This window comes from Miniopterus natalensis, chromosome 7 (genome assembly GCF_054644295.1).
Source record: "Miniopterus natalensis isolate mMinNat1 chromosome 7, mMinNat1.hap1, whole genome shotgun sequence".
NCBI classification, from domain to species: Eukaryota; Metazoa; Chordata; class Mammalia; order Chiroptera; family Miniopteridae; genus Miniopterus; species Miniopterus natalensis.
Genome location: NC_142087.1, coordinates 31315556 through 31327849, shown reverse-complemented (window position 1 = coordinate 31327849; position 12294 = coordinate 31315556). Strand labels below are relative to the sequence as shown.

The 12294-nt window shown below is 40.1% G+C and overlaps 1 protein-coding gene across 1 annotated transcript in view; it reads right to left on the bottom strand.

Annotated features, from left to right (window-relative positions):
- Positions 1 to 746: 746 nt before the first annotated feature.
- Positions 747 to 12294, bottom strand: part of CCDC102B (coiled-coil domain containing 102B) — a 100397-nt gene continuing 88849 nt past the window's right edge. Inside the window, exon 8 of the mRNA XM_016211996.2 lies at positions 747 to 2842. Within this exon, the coding sequence (XP_016067482.2) occupies positions 2839 to 2842 (4 nt within the window). The 3' untranslated portion in view covers positions 747 to 2838. The remainder of the gene's footprint in view (positions 2843 to 12294) is intronic.

The window sequence follows — 12294 nt, the reverse complement described above, 5'->3', positions numbered from 1 at the left end:
TAATAATCGCTTTGGGTTAAAAAGAATGACCCTGTAATTTCAAAAGTGTGTGTTTATTTAAAGTTCGCATTTCTCTTTTCTAATTTTTATTCACTTATTTTCATGGCAAAATCTTTCAGCTTTCAGATTTGGATTAGGGCTGTTATTTCCCTTTAAACATTACTGACATTTTATTCAGGGATGTGTTCCCTTCGCGGAAACGGTAGAGGTTGGCATAATACCAAGTCGGCTGATTCAGCAGGAATGCACCTGGCAAACAAGTGACTTTTGTTCTGTACATACTTTTAGGTTTCCTGCTGCGGAAGCTCTACTGGGTCACACGTGGCTGGGGACAGGATGCTCTTACACATTCGGTTTTAATTCCTTCCTGCCTTATATCACTGATGTTGATTCTTTCTTAGATATAGAAGTCTTCCACGTATTTTGCTAATACAAGTCACGTAAGGCTTCTGTTTTCCTTTAATTACCTCCCTGTAGAAGTTTCTCCATTTGTAGAACTAAAAATTAAACCTGAGTCAGTGTTTCGGCCAGATCATTATAGGTGGTTGATTTTAAAAATAGAAGCCCTGTTTTATAAATATAGGATTAAATTCAGTAAGCCACCACGAATGCTTTAAAGCATATTTATATAGGCGTATTCTAAAAGTCAAAACCTTAAAAAACACTATCTATCAGAACTCTGTAAGGTGTTTCAAGTATTTTTACCAGCTCTTGGCTGAGATAGGAGCAGTGCTTGTCCTCCAAATAATTCATAGGAAACTAAAGTGTATTGGGTTTCTTCAGTATCCTGGCAATTATGCCAAATTTTGTATACTTTTAACATATTTTACTGTCAAATAATTCCATGTAGTGGTTATAGTATCCATGTTATAGGTATAGAGCAGAGGTTAAGGTTAACTGTTCAAAATCACACATCTTGTAAGAAAGAGACCAGGCATGCGGGGCTCCCAGATCTATACAGCCATGATCCCCTCAGTGTAGTGGAGATGTGGCTCAGTTATGAGACTATTACAATAACCTTTATTTTTTAATTATTTTAATTTATTACATTTACTTATTTACACTTTAGGTTTTTAAAAATGTGTATAAGGGTGTTGATAACATTAAAAGGGGGTTCATGTTGGTATTGGAAATAGAAGGTCTCTCTTTGCCACAGGGAACAAAGGATTCATATCAACTTGTAATTAAATATAATTTCATAATTTTTTATAAGTTCTAGTTAAAAAAAACCCTCCCTTTATTTAATGTAACTTTCTTTGTTAAAACCCTATTCTTTTAAATAGAACATATATAAAATGGTAAGGAATATGAAATTTTAAAAAGAAAATTAAATTTGGTATAAGTTAATACAGAACACCAAAGATGAACAGTGTATAGGATGGTAAAATGCCATTTATTAAAATTACTAGTCATAAAATGAAGTCTATACTGTTTATATTGAATACTTAAAAATTTGAAGCCAGAAAATCATTATGCAGTTTCAGTGTTGGAAAACCATATGAATTTTGTAGGTTTAAATATTAAATGTAAATTTTATAGGTTTGATAGTGAGACATAGAACAAAATCCTAGGTAAGAACCCACATCTGTTCTAATTGAGGGTGAGTTCTATGACAAGATGTTTGCAATAATTATAAAATATTCTAAATAAAAAGTAGATTTCCTTGATTCAGTGGTTAGACAGTCACAGGGGCACCTCTCATGAAAATAAAATTGAGGTCAGACTTCCCACCACTATCCTTCAAATATGGCAGCATCTTTGTACCGGGGCCCAGAGGGGATGGAAATGGGCTTTGGGGTCTAGGAGACATGGGACGGAAAGTGAGGCCCGGAAGGTTCTACCCAGCTGGGACTGGACAAGTTTCAGAAGAGGTGTGGGCCTTTTCGACATAATATCAATGGTATCCTCTTCCTGTGACTCCTACTGGTCTGGTAGACAGCACACAGAAGGAATTGAATAAGGGTGGCTATTTTTAAAAGTTCATTGCAAAGCGGTATTGTCATGTGATCAGGTCACCTGGCCGCACAGGTCATGCCTGTGGCCACTGCCCAAGGCCCACAGAGGACTAAGTTGGTCTCCAGGCAAATTCTTGGCAAGAAGCCCTGTTCCTAAGCTTTGCCATATAAATAAAATCTTTGTGAGTCTTTCTAATAGAATATTAAAAGCACCCAGTGAGCTTTAGGTTTATATTTGATGTATGTAGATGGAGACAACTTCCAGAAACACCTCTGGGCCAGCTCAGCTCAGCATCAAGTGATCCAGTGAGAATGCAGAGAACTGGAAACCGTGGTTACTCTTTGCCTGACTTCATGTGTATATGATACACACCCACAACCAAACACAGAGTCAACCACGTTCCGCTTTTAAAGCGACACCAGAACAGGTTTAAAGTAATTTAAATAGTTTGTAAATGTGACATGCCACATGAGATAGGACAGAACATCTGCTTTTCCAAGCGGAATGAGATGATTAAAATAACTAAATGTGATAGAATGATGGACCTTACAGAAAATAGGGTGGAAAATGAGATGCAATAATAACAATAAAGTTAATTATTGAGACACTAATATAAATCATGAAACACAAATAGGAAACCCTCAATATGTAAGTAACCATGACTTCACCTAAATGCTCAGGTTGTCTGGAAAGAGGGAAAGCTTTTCATGGAAGGATGACGTTGTTTGACACTCATGATGTGCAAACAGTGAGGCTGGGCAGGTAGCAATTCCATGGGGCAGACAATAACAGCCAGGGTGACAATCACAAAATGCACAGTCTGTAAGCTTTTCTTTTCTGCTTTTAAGCTTTGCAGGATGACAGTCTCATCGCCCGCAGTCATCATCTAAAATAAGAGGAAGAAAAATGATCAGTGGTGCACCTAGGTAGCCAAGATATTAGTAATAACGCAGACGCAAGATCATTTCTTCCCTTTATGGCCTTCATGAGTCAGGCAAAACTGACTCTTGCCGTCGCATATATGTGCTCACGGGAACAGCTGTTACCCCATCTAGACAGTGTTTCCCGACTGGCAATCTCACACAAACAACCTAAGGGACATTGCTGAATATATTAATTCATAATTTGATAGTCTGTAGATAAATCTCGCTTTGGATTTTAGCTCTCTCTAAAATCACGTGTCAGAACAGAATATAATCTTGCCGGTACATACGAGCGGGCTAGTGGGACTGCTTTCTCTGCCGTAAACACAGGAACAAAGCTCGAGGCCTTGGGCGTGGGCCTGGGGTCAGCTCGGAGGACTCGGAGGTGTTGCTGGAACAATGCTACCTGCACAGGCATTGGTGTGGGAACGTGCAGGGCTTTGCTCACACCGGGGGCGTCTGTTTTGAACCTCAGTGATGGTTGTATTTAGCTTAAACCTTAAGTGACACTGTACAGACTTTTAGGTATCTCTCTGTTCAAAACGGGTGCTGCAAGGTGAGAGCGCAGAGCAAGGAAGGCAGAGACTGACAGACGAGGCTGCCGTAGTCTTAGCGTGTCTCTAAAATGTCACATGAGAACCCTGGGCTCAATGTGATAGTGTCAGAAGGTGAGGCCCTTGGGAAGTGATTAGGTCACAAGGGTAGAGCCCCCACGAATGGGATTAGTGCCCTTATAAGTGGCCCCACAGAGTTCCCTAGGCCCTTCCACCACGAAAGGACACAAAGAGAAGGCTGCCACTGAAGGAAGGCCTCACCTGGTCATGCTGGGCCCTGATCTCAGATATCCAGCCTCCAGAACTGTGACAAATAAATGCTTTTGGCTGTTGTTGTTTATAAGCCACCCAGTCTGTGGTAAGAGAAGTGAACTGACTGTATTTTCAGGAATGAAAGGGGAAGGAAAATGAGATGGGACATAATTCTTGCTAGCTTCTACCCCTTTCCCCAGCCGGGATCAAAACACACAAAATCAAAGAAAAGGAAAAATGATATATTTTTAATGATACTAATGTTTTATCATTTTCACCTTTTTGTTTATTAATCCTCCAAAAAAAAAACCTGTTCATATTGCCACTAGAGTTTTTTAACACTCTAAGTAAACAGCATCTTTTGATATAAGAAATGTTAAAGTGTATAAGTATTTCTGATGCTAAGGCTCTATATTTTAGACGAAGAAAATTGAACCGGAAAATTAAACCATAAAGGGGCTCAGTAGTCACATGAATGATTATAAAAGGCCAAGTTTACAAACATTCACGATGAGACCCTGGGTTCTAAGGGACATCTGCAAGCTGGTTTCCCCTGGTTCGAACCAGAAGGCTTCCGCGGTGTTCTCTCTGTGTTACACACACACACACACACACACACACACACACACACACACACACGCACACACACAGCCTCCCTGAAAACAATTTTTGTGGCTTCAGTCATGACACAAAATAATTTCCTTACAGATGGGAGCTTGTCTTCTGAAGAAATTAAAACATGTTGAGCAGATGCCCCCCATAAGAAGAAGCTGTCAGGATGTCTAACTGCAATGATATAGTTAAGGACATAGATAAACATATTTATTCTGCCCAGCTTAGGATATAAGTGTTGGGAATGTTTTCTTGCTTTATAATTCTGAACACAAACACCATATTTCCCTTTAGAGAAGAAGAAGCTGTTAAGTAAAAAAACCTCCTTTTCAAAAAAACAAAAAAAACAAAACGTTTTGTGGTGAACATTTTGCTAGTCCTGCAATGAATGTTGTGCTTCTCTTGAATTATGTAACTGCTTTCAGGGGATTTGAAAAATAATTATTTCAGTTAAAGGATGTTGAGCTCCTGCGCTTGCATAGTTTCCCACAAGAAAAGTTAAATCGGAATTACAGCAGGGTGTCACTGCAAGTCCAGGTGGCCCCGAGGCCAGGCCTGGGAGAAATGCGAACGGGGGAAGTCAACAAAAACCCGGGGTCTGCAGCTCTCCACGTCCGTGGCCATCTCCCTCCAGTGGTCATCTGGGGTGGACACGAGTACGTGAACAGTCCGTGGCGCTGGACAGAATGACAGACGCAAAGCAGTAGACTGTTTTAGCAAGAACCCAAGCAAAGCGTGAGACAACGACGGGGAAGAAATACACTGTATCGAAAGTAAGAGAGGTTGGCTACCTTCCATGTGACTGAAGCGCCTTCTGAGAAGCTAAGTGACTCCTGGAGGAAAACAGACTTGATACAAGTGCCGGGAACGTTTTCTTGCTTCTTAATTCTGAACACAGGCACCAAACTGGGCAGTGAGACTGGGGTGGTCTGAGTGAATGGTCTGCATTTATCAAAGTATTTGTGCATGGAAATTTTCCCGTTTCCAAACCAAGATCCTTGGCAGGGGTGTTTAGAAGTGCTTTGGAATATCTAAGAGCTCTTCAGTATTTTTTGTTTTTTTTTTAATCCTCACCTGAGGATATTTTTTTCATTGCTTTTCAGAGAGAGTGGAAGGGAGAGAAACACCAATGTGACACACATTGATTGGTCACCCCCTGCATGCACCCTGACCAGGGCCGGGGACAAACCTGCAACCGAGGTATGTGCCCTTAGCTGGAATCGAACCCAGGACCCTTCAGTTCATGGGTCGATGCTCTAAACACTGAGCCAGACCAGCCAGGGCTAAGAGCTCTTTAGATGTCCTGGTCAAACTATAGTTCTCAGCCATGACATTCTATGGATCATTACGAAAAGTATAAACCATAAAGTAGCCCCAAACACCCCACTATTGTTTATGCAGTATCCTGACATTTCCTTGTTTTTTTTGAGCACTCAAAATAGTATGTAATTTTAATAACATTTTCATCTGTTTTTACTGCTTTGTCCCTCCACACACACATGCACTCACAATCGCACCCGAACATCAGTGACCGTGTCCATCTGTCTAATCTGTCCCCAGACAGAGTGCAACATCTGCAACAGGGTAGGTGCCAATTATAAATTTGTTTAATTAATGAATACATATGAGAGAACTAGGGTTAATGCCCTAACAGCAGTGGACATTAGGGTATTTTTGTGAGAGACCATTGATAACACATGCTACAAATTATTAGCTTCCTTGCCTTTCAACTCAGCATTTCTATTTTTCAGGAGAGTCTCTTAAGTTAACAATGTTTTTGTTTTTTTTAAGCTAGATTCCCAGAAGTGGAGTGGTTGGGTCCTTGGGTGGTTTTATTTTTAATTGTTTGAAGATCTCCATACTGTTTTCCATAATAACTGTACCAATTAGCAATCCCACCAATAGTGCACGAGGGTCCCCTTTCTCCACATCCTTGCCAACACTTGTTATATGTTGTCTTTTTTATAACATTTTTCTTATTAGATTTCAATAGAATGTCTAAAATACCATTATATCACATTTGGTTTATATTTTTTATTCAGCCAGAATCCTAAAAGGATCAGATATGTAATTACAGCACCAAACACTTCCATTGTCCTAGATTAATGATGCTCGACAGGCCTCCATTTGGAAATACAACTCATTGGGCTGAAACAATAACTCATTTAATGGTATAAGTGACCCATAAAACCTAGTGCAGTTGTAGAGGTGTCTAATATAGTGCCAGAGAAGAGCTAAGAGAAGGTGGGTCACTGTGGAAGCAAACATCTACATCCCAAAGAACAGCGGTGAAAAAAATAAGTCAGAAATAGAGAACAAAGAACCACAATAAAATAATGCAATTTTGCAAATTGTGTCATGCCTATAAAAGCAACTGTCTGCGAGTGGTGTTACATTTTACTTATTTGAAAAACTGCACACCCATTCTTGAAAATCATTCATGATTGCAGTGAGCAATATGAGAACACTTCACTTGAACATTTTTAAAATGCTCTCAAATATATTTTCTCATTTTATGACATTACAATTTTCTGTGAGCTAAAGTACATATATGTTTCTAAACCACACATACGCACAGAGCTAATGTAGGCAACTGGATTTTCCACATTACATATGAATCTTCTCTTTCAAAACAGTTACTACATTTACTCTAATGCACACATATACACCCAAAGATTTTTCTTTATTTTTGATAATAAAAAAACTTATGGGAAAATGAACACTATAAATATTTTTTAGTGTTAGCTAAAATAGAAGACTTTATATAAAATTCTTTTATGTCTATTATTTTCACTTGGTTGAAAATAAAAATTTCTTATTTGTAGTGCAGTCAAACATGGGAACTGTGCCCAGGAATATAGAAATTAATGTAATACCCAGGGTGGGGCAAAAGGAGGGTTACAGGTGTTCATATGGAAAATAATACAGTTAATAAATAATAATCGAAGAATAAATGCTGTGCTCGTATACTCACAACTATAAAGGTTAAAGAATTCCAGCCATAAAACACTTCAAAATGAAATGTCAGTCCTTAACATTCAATGAATGTAAGAGTAATTTTCATTTTCAATTGCATCTTTGAGTGGTTTTGTTTCAGAAGAAATCGCAAAAGGAAAGAAAATGCACGCATCATTTTCAGCATTAGTTTGGAAACGTGAGAGAACTATTGCCATAAGATTATAAATAAAACAATCCAATGTAAAAAGATAGTTTTTTTTCCATGACAGGCAGTGCCTGAAAACAGAAAGAATTCCTTGTGATAGAGTGAATTCCCCGACCTGGGAAGGCCTCACCTGCAGGCAGCGCTATGGGAGGGATTCCTACAAGGACGCGATGATGAGGTTCTTCATCTTGATGGTTTCTTCCAGGTCTAGTTCTCTAAGATTCTTTGAAAAATTTGATGCTCTGTTAAGCCTCCAAATGTTGGTTTTTACAAACTCCTTTATTTCTATATGAATTCAATGAGTATTCGTTCAGCACCTGTACTCGCACATACGATGCAGAAGTGCTGGCATAGGCTGGAGAGTAGAACAGGCGCGCCTGGCCTCGGGAGGCTTACGTGGGGTAGAAACGTGGGTGGTGGACTCGAGCGTGAGCCTCCATGCGTGCAGGTATGTGACACATACTAAGCGATCGGGTGCTGGGGGATTCACGGCCAGGTTCTATGGGATCAGGGGATGCCACCGAGGAAGTAACACGTAAGCTGTCACCTCAAACAAGAGAAAGGCGTTGGGGAAAGCGTGAGCGTGACGTCACGGCCATGGAGACAGATGGTGCCAAAGCAGAGCTACGGGCAGAGCTCTGGGGCCCGGGAATGAAAAGCCAACGGCAGTGTTGCTGCTGCAAGAAGGAACGGAGGGGCCTGGAGGCCCACCTGGCAGGCTTGCCTCATCCGGGCCTTCATAGGTCACTGTCAGCGGTTCAAATGTTTACTCTGAGTTTAATGAGAGGCTGCTAGAAGGTTCCCACTGGAGAGCGACACAACAGAAAGTGCGTTTCTCGGCCCCCCTCTAAGGCAGACGGGTGCTGGCCTGGAGACAGGAGTCGGAAGGAGGGCGGGGGGGGGGGGGGGGCAGTGGTGGATATTTTTAACTTGTGGCTGGGGGGGGATGATCCGGACCAGAGCGGCAGCAGGAAACAAGGTTAGAGAAAGTTGAAGGGAGGCTGAGTTTTCCGATCCACTGGGGAGCGGCTGAAATAACACAGTGTCGGAAAGGTAGGGTTTCCCAGCAAGACAGGAGGGCCGGGGCGGCCCATCGTCAAGGCGGGCGGGACGTCAGGAGGGCGGAGGAACTCGGGAGAAAGCGTGCGCGGGGCTGTGGGGTGTAAGAGGAAAGCACGAGAACTGAGGCCCACGCCAACCCCGGATTTCTCACCCCGGTTTTCAAAATGCTGCCCAGGGAAACAGAGGCAGACAGGGAACTCCCGTCTTCCTGCCTGAGAACAGGCCGCGAAGAAGCAGGTTGGGAGGTTCACGTTGCACAGGGAGGGAAGTGGTCGTGGCTGAGCAGGTGCTCAAGTCTGCTGCACGTATAGAGTTGTATTAATCGGAGCTCTGGATGTTGAAATAACCAAGCTTTCAGTGAAACTATTGAGAGGAGGTGTGATACTCGGGAGGAAATGTGCCTGTCTGGTGAAGAAAGAGGCAATTAAATTATCTGCCAAAGCAGGAAATCAATGAAGAATGTAAACAGTGGGGTGGAAAGCAGATCAGTTAGAGCTTGGACAAAAAGACCAAAGGGAGCAAATGACACTCCAATGATAGGAAATGCTGTTCGTGTCCGCACACCTGTGAGGAATAGTTGATTCGATAAAGCATGTACATATATAGCTTTGATTAAAAATTAGAAAAAAAATTTTGATAGTAACATACTTTCTACAGAGAAGAGTTTTCAGGAGATAACATTTCACAAAGGCCTCGAATGACTCCAAATCTACTGGATGGTGCAGATTTTTAAGAGAGATGTGCCAATAATATTAAGCCACAAAATATTGCATATTTTCTTGCAAATCAGAAGTGTTAAGGTATTTCTAAAACTGATGATTCATAGCATAACTTACTGAATTGGCTTAAGTTTGAGTAACTCCAATTTAAACGGTAATTCTGCATTTCAGATCTGTAAACGGTGCTGTAAAACGCCACGAACGTGCGTAACTTGCTTTTCCACACAATATACTTCTTTATTCAGAAACAGACATTCCTGAAAGTCAGTGGGGATGATAAAATAGAACCCTGTTACGACTGATATTTTCCAACATAAATACAAGCAATCAGAGAATTTGTTTAAATTGTAGAGGGAGGGCACTAAAGACAAAGCAGAGGACAATGGTGGATATTTTTAACTTGTGGCTTGAGGTAAAAAAATGACCCTTGTAAACAGTCCAGACAAAGCCAAAGTAATTATAGTAATCAAGGAACACATATGGTGACAGAAGGCGACTAGACTTGCGTGGTGAGCATGCAGTGCTGTCCAAAGATGATGTCTTATACGATTGTGCACCTAAAAGTTACACGATCTCATTAACCAGTGTCACCCCAAACAGGAATGATCAGACCTTGGGACAGTGGGCCTCCGTCTCTCACTCCCCCAGAGAGTAAGTAACACATTGGACAGTTGAATGGTAGAATAGCTCATCAGGGAAAATACGTGTTCACTTCATATCTCAGCAGAATCCAGTTAGTATTGGTGAAAACGCATTGTCAGCAGGAAAAGGGGACGACCTATAACAGGATATCCAAAATTATATTCCCATACGTTCAGTAATTATTGACCCAGAGACTTCCATTCCACATAAATAAAACATAAAAACAAGGAAGCATAAAGTCTTTGATAAGGAATTTCTAAACAGACGTAAGTCTTTAAAGAGCTATGGTGATTATAAAAGTTAATATATGTGAAGACATTACTTCACTGTCTCAATACTTAGTCAACAGTAAGCAATTTCCATTATTTCCTTTAATACATTTCCCAGAGACTCCCTCATGTCAATAAGCCATTTGTCAAGTTTCATCTTGTTATTGTCTACTCTTAATTTACTAAAGGTGTTGTGATATAAGAGGAACTTCTTATTACATTAATTATAAAGTAAATGCCATGCATTAGGCCAGTTCTTATATTATTCCAACCTCTAAAACATCCATAAAATCGGTAATATTACAGTTTTTTAAAGAAGTGAAGTGATTTGTCCAAGATCAAATAATGGTAACTGCTAGAAATGAGACTGAAATTAAACTGAAATCCTTCCAGAGAGCCTGCTATATATAAAGGATGGTAAAATAGAACTATTTCAAAGGGCCACAATTTTATACATATCTGATTTAAAGGTGTGTGCATTTTCCTGTTACAAATGCCTAGAAGCAATATGACAGAAAACTACGTAGTTCACTGAGTTTACCTAGATTAGACATCAACTTCAATTTTTCTTTTAAAAAAAATTATAATCTATTTAAATAGATACATGTACATAAAAAAATAGAGTTAGTATTAAAATAAATCTTTCTTTTCCTCTAATGTTTAGTACTATTTGCAGAAGGAGGGAATTTAACTACTCTGTGCCTCACAGCTTGCTTCTGAGCTTTCCAGCTTGGCAACCACTAGCCGCAAATGGCTACTGAGCAATGGTCGTGGGGCTGGTACCGACACGGGTGTGCTGCGCTAGTGTGAAAGAAATGCAAGCTTTAAAAAATATTTCTTTTCTGTTCAAGTATAACTGACATGTATAACTAATATAATAAACATTATATTAGTTTCAGGTGTACAACATAATGATTTGATATTTGTAAATATTGCAAGGTGATCACCACAAGAAATCCAGTTCATACTCGTTACCATACACAGTTACAAGAATTTACTTTTTTCTCGTGATGAGAACTTATAAGGTTTTCTCTTTTAGCAACTGTCAGATATACAATTAAGTATTATTAACTATAGTCGCCATGCTGCACATCACCTTTCTAGGGCTTACTCATTTTATAACTGGAAGTTGGTACCGTTTGACCTCCCTTTACTAACCACTAACCACCGCCTCCTTTGGCAGCCAGCAATCTGTTCTCTGTATCCATGAGCTTGTCTGGTTCTTTTTTAGATTCCACGTGTAAGTGATATCATATGGTATTTGTCTTCTCTGACTTATTTCACATAGCAAAATGCCCTTAAAGTTCATCCACGTCATTACAAATGGCGACATTTTTAAATTTATTTTTTTGTGGCTACATGTATTCCTTTGGGTATACACACCCCACACTTTCTTTCATCTATTCATCCATCCGGAGACATTTAGGCTTTCCATGTCCTGGCTGTTGTCAATAACGCTACAGTGAACACAGGGGGGCAGATATCTTTTCAAATTAGTGTTTTGTTCCTTTGGATAAATACTCGGAAGTGGAATTGCTGGATCACATGGTAGTTCTGCTTTAAATTTTTGAGGGTTGTCCATGCTGTTTTCCACAGTGGCTGCACCAGCTTACATTCTCCCCAACAGTGCATAAGGGTTCCCTTTTCTCCACGTCTTCGAGAACATTTGCTGTATCTTGTCCTCTTGAAAATAACCATTCTAACTAGTGGGAGGGGTTAACTCATTGTGGTTTTGATTTGCATTTTCCCCAGTGATTAGCCATGTTCAACCATCTTTATGTCTTTGAAAAATTGTCTATTCAGATCTTCTGCCCATTTTAAAATTGGATTGTTTAGGTTATTTTGGCGATTGAGTTGTACAAGTTTCCTTTTTATATTTTGGCTATTAGCCCCTTATCAGATATGTGGTTTGCAAGCATTTTCTCCCATTCAGAAGGCTGGCTTTTCTTTCGTTGATGATATTCTTTGCTGTGCAGAAAATGATTAGTTTGATGTAGTTTATTTGTGCTATTGTTGCCTTTGCATTAGGAGTCAGATCCAAAAAAAATCATCATCAAGACCAATGTCTAGGAGTTACCACCTATGTTTTCTTCTGGTTTTATGGTTTTAGGAACTGCGTTCAAACCGTTCAGCCATTTCGGG